The sequence below is a fragment of the Danio rerio genome, chromosome 15 (assembly GCF_049306965.1).
Source record: "Danio rerio strain Tuebingen ecotype United States chromosome 15, GRCz12tu, whole genome shotgun sequence".
Classification (NCBI taxonomy): Eukaryota; Metazoa; Chordata; class Actinopteri; order Cypriniformes; family Danionidae; genus Danio; species Danio rerio.
Genome location: NC_133190.1, coordinates 35,546,912 through 35,563,264, shown reverse-complemented (window position 1 = coordinate 35,563,264; position 16,353 = coordinate 35,546,912). Strand labels below are relative to the sequence as shown.

Below are 16,353 nucleotides of genomic sequence, written 5' to 3'. Positions count from 1 at the left end.
GACCGAAAAGTGAACTCTGGTGGACAGTAGCAGACTCCAAAATGAGACGCAGGTTCAGAGTTCCACATGAGGTTATTAATTAGCAAATACTGTAAATATCATAACATAAACATTATGTGAGCAGGTTACATTGTAAGCCCGTGTCCTAACAACATGCTGTGTGAGGAGATTTGCAGTGATAAGCAATTTGGCTGTTTGCACCAAACGAAACACAACAGAAATTTAAATACAGCCACTAAGAATCACAGAATATGCAATCACTCACGGAATGGTTAGATTTATAATCTAATAATACATATTAAACCTCTTTAACACTATTAACATGCTGAATCCTAATTCTAAAGTTCAATTTCAAACAGTTTATTTTATTTTCAAGATCTGAGGTGAACTCTCTGCTGCTGCTTTCAGTAGTATGGCAATACATGTCATGTAAAATGGCATTCAAACTCGCATTATTAGCATTTAGCACTGAATAAAGCACATGAGGTGTTCCTGAGGTGATCATTGTCAGTTTTTTGTTGTTCAGCTGCAAGAAATAGAAGCCGTTTCTAAAATATCAATTCGAGCTGTTGGTTAGAACAAAAATTCAATTTATTATGGAGAATATTTCTTCTATCTTGTCACGTTGCTATTATATAAGACACAATTTAAAACCATTAGGATCGATAGTCAGGCTCATTCCTGTTGGTCCTCAATCTAGCAACCTGCGCTTGTGTTTGTTTTGATCCAGGAATGCAAGATCTAGTTCAACCACTGGGTGTAAAACTTCCATACTGCACCTTTAAATAGATTTTCTGTTTTATTTTGATCAGTAATTAATTAGTAATTTAGTAATTAATTAGTGATTTAGTAATTAATTCGGTTAGATGCCAAGGCTAAATAAGTAATTTTATTTGTTGAGTTTATTTTTTTTTTATTTTTTTTTTTTTGCTTTCATTTGATTTTAGATTTGTCTCAGTTACAGTAGCTTAACTGTTTTATTTATTTATCTATTTATTTTTGCATTTTTAGGTTGCAGTAGATTAGTTTAACTCTAGAAATAATGCAAGCAAAGTAGTGTTTTCTGGTTAGCTGCTAAAATTAAATTCATCAGGCAATTAGGGTGCAAATCAATGTTATTGATTTTCCGCACAATACTCTTTATTGACTGGTGGAAGTTTTGAAAATGACTTAATTGTGTTTGTGGATATGATTCCAATTCAACAGCAGCAGCTGGTAGGCAGTGTGTTTGTAGCTGCGTGGACCCCCGTTCCTCCCTCCCATCCTCCTCTCATTCCCTCTATCTCTCCCGCTCCCTGTGATACTCACCATCTGCTGTCTGCAAAACAAGTCATTTATATACTGTCACTTCTAGGACTGCCTTTATTTGTCAAGTGACCACTATGCAAATCACTCACGGAACAGGGGGGCTAATTATCAAACAATATGGAGAAAGCTTTTCGTTTCATCATTGGGATCTACATTCTAGACAATAGAAATTATGTTTCTTTCATGTGACCGCGCTCTTCACAAGCAGTCCAGCACTCCGAGAGCAATGCTACCTGACAGCGAGGTTTGTTAGCCACGGAAGAGTCTGAAAACCGCCTTTTATTTGTCACTTTTGGAATTTGAGAGGCTTTTATGTTCCATTTAATATCTACATCTATACTGCTTTTAATGTTTTTCAAGCACCTGACGAATGGTATTCAGACACTTAAAGGATAAGGAAGGCTGACCTCAACTTGGCATCCTAAATGCATGTAGGAGCTCATCATTTTTTGCTTGATTTGTCAAACATGTTAACCATTGCGCTTTGAGATAAAGACATTAAAGGGCCTAAAATATTTCAGGCACAAATCACACTGGTGTGATATCATTTTGAACACAATTAGGCCAAATTAACGCTGAAACTGCCAGAATTTTATGACCGTATGACCATATAGCGGCCATTTTGACTGTTAACAATAGACTGTACTGATTTTTTTTTATGCCATATTTTTATTAGAAGCTTCTATTAAGAGTTTAGAGTTAAGCTTTGAATGTCTGTCGTCATAAAAATGTGATTGTATTTATAATATAGCCTACAATTGTGTTTGAGTTATAGACCGCTGGTGAAGGTGTGTACTTCAGTGGCAAGCAGAGTAAGGTTACACCATCTGATCATAAGTTCTTTCTTAAACTGGAACGCAAAGTCCATACTAGGGGCTTAGTAAAAAGTAGCAAGTTTGTAACTAAGGCTGCATTTACACTGCCTGGTTCAAGTGACTCAATTCAGATTTTTTTCTTCCATGTGGCACAGATCGGATATGGCCCATGTACATGTAAGCAGGTAAAAAATAACATGGATTCTAATTTACTCAAATCAGATTCAGGCCTTGTTCATATGTGGAAATTTATCCGACATGATTCAGATCTGTGCCCTTGTGTCTGTAGTGTAAGCAGGTTGATCAGATTTTCACCTGTCAATGTGAGTCGCGCATCATTAAAAACCATAGCAAATGACGTCAGATTTGATGTTTTCATTTCAGAACAGACTTCAGCAAAGTCTGCAGATTAAACAATCTAAACATCTATATGTATCTAATAATATTAATATGTGTAAGAGGAGCTGAATAACATACCTGTCTGTTTGACACCATCTCACAAAGTGAGCGCTCACCGGAAACTACGTCAGCTCATCTTGCACATATGCAAGAAAATTTACTTGGGTTACACTTTATTTTGATGGTCTGTTTGTTGAATTTAAGTTTAATTACAATTAATTCTCATTAGATTAAGACTGTTAGGTTGGCGTCGGGGCTAGTATTAATTGACATGTACAGGACAAAGGGGCAAATTGACATGTACGGGCAAAGTTTCTTATAATAAGTTAAATGCCGATTGAAGGAGCAGTATCAACAGATATTAAACAGTCTACTAATACTCAAATGGACCATCAAAATAAAGTGTTACCTTTACTTAAAAATTCTTAAATTATTTTTTATATAGATCTAAAGAGAACATAATCAAAACTTTAAACATTGAAACACTAATAACGAAAAATATTAAAGGAAAAGAAAATTAATCAAATATTATTCAACACATTTCCTTTAGATCGCCTTTCAAAATAAAATACTCTCCAGATAACAAGTATGACCCAATAATCTAGTGCAATAACTTGCGTCACACTTGCACCCTATTGACTTCCAGAATAATTTGTTTTCCTACTATGGAAGTTGATAGGTCTCAGCAACCAGCTTTCAACAAATTTCTGTCTGTGTTCAACAGATAAAAGAAAATCATAAAGGTTCAAAGCTACATGAGGGAGAGTAAATCAAGGTTAATATAGGGTAATATTATTAATTACAAAAAATGAATGGAAAAACGAAACCTAGAAATAAAAATAAAAACCAGAGTTTTTTTTTTTTTTTTTTTTTTGCTAGAACTAACTGAAACTTTCCCAGTGATGGGTTGCAGCTGGAAGGGCATCCGCTGCGTAAAACATATGCTGGATAAGTTAGCGGTTCATTCTGCTTTGGCGATCCCAGATTAATATTAAGCCAAAAAGAAAATGAATGAATGAACTAACTAAAACTGGATTGTGTACATAAAAAACTAACTGAAACTAACTTAAATTATAGCAAAACATCCTTCATTTTTGTCTTTGTAAATGTATTTAATTTACTTCTTGAAGCCAGTTGTACGCTAGGTGTTTGAGCCGTACGGCACATCAGAGTCAGGCCAATTTGCCTTCAGTCATCCTCGCTGTTCAGTCATGCTCCCGTGACAAAAACAATGACTGGGCATGGCAGCAGCACGTTGACAACATTAATTATAACCAGAGCAGACACTTAAAAGTATTAATTTAACACAATTGTTTCCAATAATGGGATTTATTTCTGTATAAGTTATCTTGATCATGAACGAATCATTCTTTTTACCCGATCTTCCAAGTGAACCGGTTGAACTAGTTCACCAAATCGAACTGAATCATTTGAAACAATTCGTGTCTCCTGTAACGTTAAGCACTTATCCACAAAGACCTACTTTTTAACATGCCTGATACCCCCTCTGACTCTAAATAAATCAATTTACTGAGTTATTGAGTTAATAGAACAGTGAACTCATAATAATGCGCATTTGTGATTCAGTGAGCTAACCACAAACAATACATGACAGCCTGCAGTGACTGAAGCAAACTTGAACAACTGCTGGGCGGATAAACTGAGGGCTTAAAGATGAGGATCTGGCAAAACGTAAGTTTACTTCACAAAAGAAAGTCGTAATTGAGTTTAAATAAGTAAATCTTGCTTCAGTTGGGTTGCGAAACGTGATTGTAGGAAACTTTTCAGATCATGGTATTGGGAGGATTGTCACAAAAGATCTGGTTCACAGAAAAGATCTGAACTTTCCATCACTACTGTGTATCTAGCCTCAGAAGCAGCCTTGCACACATATTGTATGGCACTTAGAGCTGCTATCTTGTGGACTGTTGCATTTGAATTTGAAGATGGGTAGATGGTAGTGTTCGTGTGTCCTCTGAAAACATGTTTCAAAAATATATCTTTGGTTGAGTTATTATACAACATTCTGATGATTCTGTATCTTCCACATAACATATAATTTATTAACATTGAATTTAAACTTAAACTAAGCAATTTCAAAATGTAGAAACTAATAAAAACTAGTTAATCTGCCTCTAAAAATAATTATAACTGATTGAATTTAAAAACAAACAGTCGAAACGAAATAAAAACGTAAACTAATGAAAAATCCAAAACTATTATAACCTTGGAGTAAATTATGAGGTGATTTTTGTGAACTATCTCTTTAAGTGTGATATGACTAGTATGATGTTACTTGAACTGAAGTTGAATCTATGCCATTATTATCACATGCTTTCTAAACTGCTGCTTTCTCATTTGTCATTTTTAGTTGAAACTTGGTAATTTTGGTTGTGAGAGGAAAACATGCAGACATATTGTTTTCATCAACCATCACTCTCAGCAGTGTGGGAAGTTTGCTAGCAGTATATCGCCGCTCACATATTGTCAAACTTCTTTTCACCCCTAAACAAAGAAGCAAACAGCCTCAGACAAAATATTGACCCAATGCTCTAAATTCAGCAACATTTCTGAGGTCTATTGGTCTCAACCTGAGCCTGGAGTCAGAAAGGGAGGCTCATGGTGTCTCGCTCAGAAATGTGACCGTCACCTTCAGGCTATTGATTCATTCTCCACTGACAGGTGCATCCACAGCTCTGACATTAAGCACTGCAATTACGGCCTTAAAATGTCAAACTGTGGAGTAAAGGGTCATAACTCATTCCAGAGTCAAATCAAAATGGCAGCGGTTGCTGATGGAGTCGCAGGATTCTGCTTGGCAGGGTTTTGTCACAGGAAAAAAAAACAGCGTTTATGGTTGAAGGACATGCCAACAATCACAAAAACAGATTTGTGTTGCTTGTAAACGTAATACACAATTCTGAGAGCAGTGATTAAGAATGTTCTGTGACTAATAGGCATCGGGTTATACTGTATATGCACTAATGATTAGAACATGTCAAAGGAGCGACTCTAGAAAAGGTAAATAGTAAATGCACCTTTTACTTTCCATCATCTAGAGTTTAAAATGCTCAAAACCAAAAAAAAAAAAAAAAAGTTATAGATGGTTAAGTAATGTTACAAAAATTGCACCGCATTAAACATTTTATTATTTCATAAACAAATATGTGAAATTAGTCCTGGAGCAATACAGAAAAGTGATAGGTCAAAAGCTACACATCTCCTGAGTATAAGTTTTGAATTTGATGGCAATTTCATGCTAAATTACATTTCTGAAATAAATTTTCTAATGTCTTGTGATTTTTCTCCTATTAATTTTTTTTTGTAGGGAAGCAGTCTGATGACCCCATGTACTCGAGTTTCTAATAACAATTTTAGTCATTTATCATAGTTCCCAAGTGATGATGAAATTTTCACAGTAATTCTAATAATATATTTTCTTCATGATAAAGTCTTATATCTTTTAGTTTGGCTGGAAGAGATCTACAATTTTTGTACAAATTTTAAGGTCAATGTTATCAGCCTTTTTTAACCATTGTTATCCAATATCTTGCCTAATTACCCTAACTTTCCTAATTAACCTACTGTAATTAACCCAGTTAAGCCTTTAACTTGCACTTTAAGCTGAATGCTAGTATCTTACAAAATAAGTAGGAAAATATTATGTTCTTTCGCCATGGCAAAGACTTGGTGAAATCTTTAGAAATCAACTATTAAAACTGTTGTTTAGAAATGTGTTGAAAAAATCTTTCCATTGAACATCACTCGAGAAATATTTTTAAAAGAATTACAATTTCATACTAGGACTTCAACTGTATATATTGCATATTCAAAATATGCTTGTCGCTGATACTACACTACATCCCATTTCTAAACTCACACATAAAAAATGTATGCTCTTCTAAGAACCTGAGAGAAACATCAGAGCTTTGACAAACTTGCACATGCGCAGATGAAGCAGTGATTGACGTGCCCCAGGTTATGACGGCTGTTTTGTGTCCATCTAAGCATATCGGCTTAAACCTCTGAGGGAGACAATCAGCAAGAGGTGTTCCTTATCGGCCGTAAAGAGCAGCGGCTTAAAGTGGATTATAGTAATGAACTGCCAGTTAAGGGTTACAGATTCCTGTTTGTGGTGAAATGTGTTTTCTCCAGAGCTAAGATGAGCAGCCCGTTGACACTGTGAGTCTGTTGACAACACTGAGATGATTTAAAGGACGTGGCCCTCATATAACCTTAGCTGGAGATTTAAGTCTAGATATAACCTGTCAAAATTGGATGTATAACAAGGCACAGTCGTTATAAATGCAGGAGGTTTTCTGGACTTTACATTCTAGGTTAAAGTGCTGATCTGTCTTTTTCTCGCTGTGCCAATATATACAGTATTTACAGCTATGGAAATACATTATGGGTTTAAATGTAAGTATTTGTATATTCTGATGACAATTCTTTAAAATTTTTAATTGTTTTTATAACAAATGTTTTCATTTGTTGTGCTTAAAAATCATTGTTATTATAACATGTATAGATTTCTACTAGGGGTGTAACGAAATGGAGTGTAATTTGTATAGATCACAACCCACGGTTCAGAACACACATGACCCTTGGATTAATACTTCTTTTTTTTACTGGTAGATTAATCCTAAATGTGTAATGATCGCTGAGAGATCGCCTCTCGCGTCATTCAAATCACATGGATGACAGCATTTAGGCTTTCCTGTAAAATATAATGATGACGGAAGATATCGTGGTAGGTTATACGGGATGTAGTGGGTTCCTTAGTTTATTAAAGGTGTTTTCTGTCACTACTTGTTTAGCCTGCATTTATGCATTTAGTGTTAGTTGCACGAATAATCGTTAAAAGATCGAGATCTTAACACCCACGTAACATAATTTATAAATGATGGTGATTTGCATGTGTTTATTAATCCTAAGAGATTCAGTCTTTGAGTTAGTATTGAGGTTACAAACAGTCAAATAACACAGAAGTAAGTGGGATATAGCAGTTTATAGTTTTGATTAAATCACTGATGATATGGTAAAGATTAAAATCACTGTCTTGTGCATTTAATGATGCTCAAAAATAAAATTTGTAGGCAGCAATTATATTATCTGACCAGTAGGTGGCCTTCAAAAATATGCCACTAAATATTTAAAAAAAATAGATACATCTAGCAGTGAAACATGAAGTTTTATGAGTGAATAACTACATCATTTATTGAAAATGAGAATAAATATGCGTTAAAATATACATTTTATACAAATATACACTTTATACATTTAGCGCTATCATGAATTTTTCACAGTACTGAATATTTTACAATTTATTTTTATTCATCTGATTATTTATCCATTTTATTTTTAATACATTAACAGGTTCTATGTTTTTTTTTTTTTTTTTTGTCAAAACCAAAAGTTTCTTGCAGTACTGTTTTTGTAATAAATGGAAAGCAAATGACAGTTTTCTCCTCCTCTTTGATGCTGATCCAAAAAAATGGTCTGATCTGTGACGAAAAAACTATAATGTGATCAAAACCATGAGATTTGAAATCTGTTAAACCACTAATTTCTACTCGTCTTAAAAAAAAAACATTATAAGCTTGTTGAACATGGCGTTCTTGTTATTTTCTGTAATAATTGCACTAAATGACAACATTTTTATTTTAAATTTGGAAGAAATGTCATCAGTAATTTCCCAAAAAAAAATGTTTTCCTTTTTTTTTTATGTTTGTGAAATGATGTTTAACAGAGCAAGGAAATTTTCACATTATGGTTGATAATATTTTTTCTTCAGGAGAAATTCTTATTTGTTTTATTTTGGCTCAAATACATATAATTGTTAATTTTTCTAACACCATTTTAAGGACAAAATTATGAACCCCTTTAAGCTAGATTTTATTTTTCGATAGTCTACAGAACAAACCATTGTTATGCAATAACTTATTTAATTACCCTAACCTGCCTTGTTAACCTAATCAACCTAGTGAAGCCTTTAAATGTTCATTTTAACTGTATAGAAGTGTCTTGTAAAATATCTAGTAAAATATTATGTCCTGTTGTCATGGAAAAGATCAAATAAATCAGTTAAATAAGTTATTGAAACTATTATTTTTAAAAATGTGTTGAAAACATCTCTCCAATATATAAATTTGGGGAAAAAATAAATGGTGGGCTTATATCGAACTGTCACTCACTGTGTGTGGCTCATTAACACTTTAAAGTTAATAATTTATTCAGTTATTAATACTTTTCTTCCATTTTTTTCTATTTTTAATAGTAAAAAAGTCTGTTTTGAATAAATGCTCTTCTTTTGTTCATCTAAAATTCTTAAAAACAATTATTGTTGCAAAATAATATTCAAATAGTGTTGATAGTAAAATTTATAACATCTAAAAGGTCAGGTGATAGTGAAGTATTTTAAATTGTAATAATATTTCATAGTACTCCTGCAATTTTTTTTACAGTATTTAACACACAAACCTGAAACCCTTTAACAGCCTACTTTCAATATAGAGCATATCGACCATTTATATTCATATTTTTGGCCTTTTTAAAGGAATTTTTTCCCCTCGTTCTTTTCTTCACTGTTGGATGGCAGAAATATAGTGATACTTTCCACATGGCTGCCTGTTTCTCTCAGATCTTCAGATCAGATTACATTATTTGAGCAGACATCGTGACCCCTGTTCCTGAGTCAGACCTAAAATAGCTATAATGTGAGCGCATTATTATTTGACAGACAGCATCGTAAAACAGCACACACTGACATTTAATTGTTGCCAAATGTGATCGTTGTGAGAGTCATGAGAGGTCTGTGTGTTGAAATTCACCATCAGGATCAGACTTTAAGATGAGGGATGTTTTTCTTTTGGAATTATTTCAGTCATAAGCTAGTATTCTCTGTTACTCCTATTTCAGTAGTTTGTAGGAAAATGTTCCTCCCATTTCAGTATTTTCAACATTCAACTCCTGTATTTACCCTACCACCAATGTAATAAAAATAAATAAATAAATCTAGCACAAGCACACCCGCACTTCAACCCCCCAATGTTCAAATCTATGACTTGCACTAATGTTTTCAATTCTGTGGATCTGATTGTTTTACTGCTGACAAAGTGCTTTAAAGTTGTTGTGGAACATACTTTTGGTATTAATTTTGTAACTTTATTTAGATATTCTTTGACATAAAATTTAGAAGATTTTATTTTATTTTTTTCTGGAAAATAAGTCGCACCTGACTATAAGTCACACTGGCTGAAAGAATCATCTATATACAGGTCACACTTGTGTGTAACAATATACTGGAATTGAATTAAAAGTGACATAAACAAGGAGACCTTTCAAAACATTTCAATCTACACATACACATATTCTTATCACAAGTGCTCACATTTAGATTTGTTAGCTCTCAAGTTTTGCTATTATTTATTTTATATTATTACCTTTTTTATATAAAAACATGAATCTACTTTTTAGTGAAGTTTATTCATAAACTAATTTCGAGAGGATCACGTGCTTATGATTTATCACGGCCGGTCTCGCATTTGCTAATCGCTATCTTCCAATCATATGAGCCCTAAGCTACTATAAATAGCCACAGTTTTCAGTTCACTTTATCTTCGTTTGGAAGAAACCCCCCTCCTCTCCTATTCTCCTCCTTTACCACTGATTGGGCGGCACGGCAGCCCAGTGGTTAGCACTGTGACCCCCACAGCAAGAACACTGCCAGCCCTGGTTCCACAGGACCGGTTGTGTTTCTGTGAGGAGTTTGTATGTTCTCCCCGTGCCCGCGTGGGTTTTCCCCGGGTTCTCTGGTTTCCTCCCACCATCCAAAGACATTTAACATACATAACAATCAAGCATTTGTCTAACCCCTTGTGTTCCCTTATCTACCGCAGCAGGGGAGTTCTGAGATCCACCGAGCTCAGGCTCCCCTCTCGCTCTGCCAGTGGGAGGAAGCCCCGGGCTCGAGGAGCCCTTGAGCTCGGGGCTCTCTCCCGGGACAGCATGCCAAACAAGCTTTTATAAATCATCAGCTAAGTGTGAACTCTTGAATTATAAATTAAAGTGAAACTGAATCTAAACTAAATCTAGTGTAAACTGAAACTGATTCAGCACCAGTCCAAATGTGCATGTTTTAAGAATGTCTTTCTTCTTTTTAGTGTTAATTGCATTATGTAAGTTACATAAATTAGAGTATGATGAGGAGAAATTATATTTATTCCAGAAAATGCTAATTACAAATTATAAATGTCCTGTTTAAAGTCAAACTAAATCTAGTTCTAATTCGGTTCAAATGTTTTTGCATTATATAAGTTGCTTTAGAATACAATGATGGGTTATAAACGTGACTTGCACTCCAGAAAATACAGTATTATTAACAGACAATGTTCAATTATGTGTTGACTTTAAAATGGAAAACTCTCCATAAGAATCTACTGAAAGTGAGAGATTGCGTAAAACCACACATTTCTTAAACTGTTGATGAGATCACGTTGACAGTGTGGCCTGTTTGAATGCGACAACTTTTTACATTATTAAAAGTTTCAAAGAGTCCTGATTGTTAGCATGTTGAAGATGCAGATGTGGATGTTTAGGTGATGAAGCGGCAGTTTGATCTGTCATGAGCGTCCGGAGCTTCAGAGTGCTGTGGGAGACTGTGGGAGTTTCTCCACGTGGGACGAGAGATTGATGGGATCAGAGCCTCAGCACAGCCGAGGGGAGCTTGTAGGTGTCTGTCAATGCTAGCGTTCACAGTGGCACACACACACCCACTCTGCACGCTTCACACACAAATAAACACAAACATACACCCTATCAATAACGAGGACATGGTGACACACGTCTGTCAGCGTTACATAACATGAGGGATCTGTGTGATGGATTTGCGTTTCTTCTATAATAATTTTTGACAATTATGGATTATCTCACAAGGAAAAAGTTAAAAGATAAAAAACAATGACAAAAAAATGCACTACGAACAAATTGTAATTCAAGGTCATGAAGTGTAAAGTGCTCATGACAATACTAAACCAGAAATTTTCTTAGTATTTGGTGTTGGTTTAGGTTTTAAACATTTTCTGCTTTTTACATCTATACACTCGCATGCCTTTTATCTATTAATTTATCTATTAATATCTATTATAAAATCTGTTAATATGCAAATTGTCTTATTTTATTTACATAAATTAAAGTAGCCACATGTAGTCGTGGCTGAGAGGTTAAACCAATGGACTTGAAATCCACAGGGGGGCGGTTGATTCCGCTGTGGCAACCTCCAAAATATAGACTAAGCTGAAGAGGAAAATGATTAAATGAATCGAGTATATGTTGGCCAACAGTACATCCCAGCTTCACTACAATACACTACCATGCAAAAGTTTGGAGTGGGTGGTATTAGGATGTTATTTTAGTTTCTTATGTTTACCAACGCTACACTTTTTCTTTTGTTATTGTTCAAATACGCAGCAATAATATTGTGAAATATTATGACAATTGAAAACCAATGTTCAGTCCTTTATTAATTATAAATGTATCTACTGTCTCTTTTCATCCAATTTAATGCTCTTTTGGTCTGAATTTATGTAATATATAAGTAATTTATGAGCTTTATAGTGTTGTGTGGAGTTATTGTTTAAATACTTATTGTTATGATAAGCTTTTTACATAACTGTAACAAATTATCAAAATGTTTAAATGTACATTTAAAATGTTGCTTTTTAAGATGTAAAAAAATATTGTTATAAATGTATGTTGCAATGAAAAAACAAAACAAAAAAAACTATCACAGCCATGTAACAAACAGTGAGCCTGATTCGAATCTCAGGATGCCCGCTTGGTCCTAAAAGGTCTTAAAATGTCTTAAATTTCAAAAACTCAATTTTAGGCCCTAAAAGTTATTGAAATTTGCTGCTGTAGGTCTTAAATCATTTTAAACAGGTCTAATTTGCCTCTGTCTATAAAGTTACCCAATTGGGCAGACCGATCACCAACATCCTGTCTCAATAAAACGTTTAACAAAAGTTAATTATTTAACTCTATTTGCCAATATGGTGTAATTATCTTCCTTACAACAGCACTTGTTTATAAGTTCTCCATGACTGTTGTGCATACATTTTGCTTATTATAATGTTTTAACTGAAATATTTAACTAGATTTTGCTTGTTTTGACACATTTAAAAAATATGTGGTTAAAAAATAACTCAATTAAAAATATTTTGATGAGGCAAGTTGATTTCTTTTTCATTAGCTCAACCATGCTCTTAGAAAAAATCCTTGTCGTTTAGCCATGTATAAGTCTGAAATTTGCTTCATAATGGTTTTAAAAGGATCTTCAATCAATCAATAAATGACAACAGCTTATTTTCTTTTTAGTTGGATTTTCAAGTTCTAAATTCCAGTTTGCCTTTGTGTGAAATGTATTATTGTTATATATGGTTGACCTTTTTTAACATCTACGGTAGCCTCTGTAGCATTTGCATACTCTTGACCAGTGGTCACCAAACTTGTTCCTGGAGGGCCGGTGTCCTGCAAGTTTTAGCTCCAACTCTAATCAAACACTCCTGAACAAGCCAATCAAGCTCTTACTTGGTATACTTGAAACATCCAGGCAGGTGTGTTGAAGCAAGTTGGAGCTAAACCCTGCAGGGACACCGGCCCTCCAGGACCAGGATTGGTGACCCCTGCTCTTGACTCTTTTTTATGCTTCAATGAAACTAAGTTAATTCTAATGTTCTTTATATGTAGATCACTGTGTATTAAGTACAGACTAAATGACTAATAAATACACCTAAGCAAATGCCAAAATTTAGGGCTGAACGATTTTAATGTGCAGTAGGGCAGGCCGAAATGGCAAAAATCTCATATCACTACTTTATATAAGTAATCTCATATCCTGATTTATTAGGTACATCTTACAAGTATCAGGTTGGACCTCCTATAGCTTTCAGAACTGCCTTAACCCTTTGTGGCATAGATTCAATAGAGTACTTGAAAGAGATTTTGGTCCATATTGACATGATAGCATCTTGCAGTTGCTACAGATTTGTCAGCTGCTCATCCATGATGCGAATCTCCCGTTCCATCACATCCCAAAGGTGCTCTATTGGATTGAGATCTTATGGCTGTGGAGGCCATTTGAGTACAGTGGACTCATTTTCATGTTCAAGAAACCAGTCTGAGATGATTCACACTTTATGACATGGAGTATTATCCTGCTGGAAGTAGCCATCAGAAGATGTACATGGTCAGCAACAAAACTTGGGTAGGCTGTGGTGTTGACACGATTCTCGATTGGTACTAGTGCGCGACGAAAATATCCCTCACACCATTACAGCACCACCACCAGCCTGAATTGTTTATACAAGGCAGGATGGATCCATGTTTTCATGTTGTTGATGTGAAATTCTGACCCTACCTTTCAAATATTGCAGCAGAAATCGAGACTCAACAGACCAGGCAACGTTTTTTAATCATCTGTTGTCCAATTTTGGTGAGCCTGTACAAATTGTAGCCTCAGTTTCCTGTTCTCAGCTGGCAGGAGTCTCAACTGGCAGCCCAGTGTGGCCTTTTGCTGCTGTAGCCCATCTGCCTCAAGGTTCAACGTGTTGTGCATTCAGAGTTGCTCTTCTGCATACCTCAGTTGTAACGAGTGGTTATTTGAGTTACTGTTGCCTTCCTTTCAGCTGGAACCAGTCTGACCATTCTCCTTTGACTTCTGGCATCAACAAGGCATTTGCATACACAGAACTGCCAATCAATGGATATTTTTTTTTTCTCGGACCATTCTTTGTAAACCCTAAAGATGATTGTGTGTGAAAATCCCAATAGATCAGCAGTTTCTGATATACTCAGACCAGCCAGTCTGTCACCAACAACCATGCCACGTTCAAAATCACTTAAATCACCTTTCTTCCCCATTCTTTGTTTGGTTTGAACTACAGCAGATTGTCTTGACCATGTCTACATGCCTAAATGCAGAGTTGCTGCTTAGCGTTGCGTTAATGAGCAGTTGTACATGTGTACAGTACCTAATAAAGTGGCCGGTGAGTGTATATCACGATATAGTACCATTTCTGAGACTACAATCAATTTTTTGTTTATATTTTTTAACCATACTTTTCAAATACAAATGTTTACAGCTCCAACATAAAAATTAAAAACAAAAGCGCTTAACAAAATGTAAACATTGCACTTTCAAGATTGCGATTTTCTCACAATGCTGTTATTCCTGTTTCTATCTGCATGCCGTAATGCCATGTAATACTGGGTTCATATAAATTATGAAAAAGTAATACCATAAACAATGTATTTTAACACAAACGACTAAACAAAAGACTTTTTATTTGTCCATTTAATATTGCACAACCCTAATATGCAGTATCAGAGTCTGAAAATTCACAATATGCATCGTGTAGTAGCATATTTGTGATCTTCAATGCATCATCAGTATTGCTACCATTACCAATAGCCCTCTTCCTTTTTAAATTGTGTCTTTTTGAAACAGTGTGTGTTTCTTTCTGCCCTTTGTCTTCGGCACAATCTGATCAGCGAGGGAGGGTTTGTGCCGCAGTCAGTCAGTCCAGGTTAACGTCTGCTCTGCGAAGGGGAGGGTGTTCGCGGGCCCTGCTCCTGGAAATGGGAACTGTTAACTGAAGCATGTTAATAAGGAAAGGCTTGTCTCTTCCATACTAACACTTGGATGACTCTGCAGGCTTTGAAGGGGTGCTGGGTGGGGGTAGTTTTTGGAACTCAACCACTCATAGCCACTAACTAACCAACCAATCAACCCCCCCACCAAAAAAAAAAAAAAAAAACTACCACCCCTGCAAGGTTGGAATGATGGAGGGGGTTTGGGTTTGCTTGCATTGTCAAGTAACGCATTGACCCATCACTTTGATGCGTATGGATCCTGACAGCCGCTCTCTCTCTCTCTCTCTCTCTCTTTTCTCTGTATGTTTTCTCTCTGTTTTGCTGCAGGCCACCGAGGCTCAGATCCAAAGTGTTGGACAGTCGCCATCTCAGTTGCTCATCGAGCCTCATCCGCCCCGTAGCTCCGCCATGCACCTGGTGAGAACAGCGTGTGTGGAGAAAATCATTGTGTGCGTTGTTGTTGTGTGTGTGTTTTTTTTTTCTGCCTGGCAGTGGGGAAGTTATTATTTGGAACAAGGGCAGTGACGCCTGACCTTAACAACCGGTTCCCCTACACCCCAGCACAACTGCAGTCTACTGTCCATATGCCCAGAAGTTTTTGTACTTTATAGAGATCTGCATTTGTGTGGGCATTAACTAAAATAGAGATATGCTATTTTATATACTGATTTATATATAAAAATATACTATTTTATTCACTATTTGATTTGAAGCTTTTTGATTTAACTTTAAAGTGGTGGTCCAGAGTGTATTTTTAAGGCTTGGTTGTGTTAATAAGATGCAAAGCAATGTGTGCTCATGCTTCACTTGTAAAAAAATCACATTATTGTTTCATATATCTTGTATTATATACTGCTACTTAGCTAACATGAAAACGACAATCATATCATATATCTCAATCGTTATTTGAGATATATAAAGCAGGGAAAGCAGGCATGTAGAGACGCACTGCAGCGCTGGTGAAGATTGTGTGTGTTTACTGCGGTTTGACGAATAAATATGAATTTGTAGCTAAATTGTTAGCAGTGGCAAACAGCATTTCCTGTTGTTTACATCCTTATTTACTTCCTTTCTACAACAGACTGCTAACGCTAGAATTGTAATAGATCTAATTTAACAAATAAAAATACAGGTTGTGGCTAACAACCCACAGCTTTGTCTATTATGGTTTTAGCCGAAT

The 16,353-nt window shown here is 35.4% G+C and overlaps 1 protein-coding gene across 13 annotated transcripts in view; it reads left to right on the top strand.

The window, feature by feature from the left end:
- nbeab (neurobeachin b) overlaps positions 1–16,353 on the top strand; it is a 770,985-nt gene that overhangs the window by 515,634 nt on the left and 238,998 nt on the right. For 11 of the 13 annotated variants that reach the window (XM_073923810.1, XM_073923809.1, XM_073923808.1 and 8 more), the window contains one exon: positions 15,501–15,590. The exons of the other annotated variants lie outside the window; for them this stretch is intronic. In XM_073923810.1, coding sequence (XP_073779911.1) covers positions 15,501–15,590 — 90 coding nt within the window. The remainder of the gene's footprint in view (positions 1–15,500; positions 15,591–16,353) is intronic. 13 annotated transcript variants of the gene reach the window in all.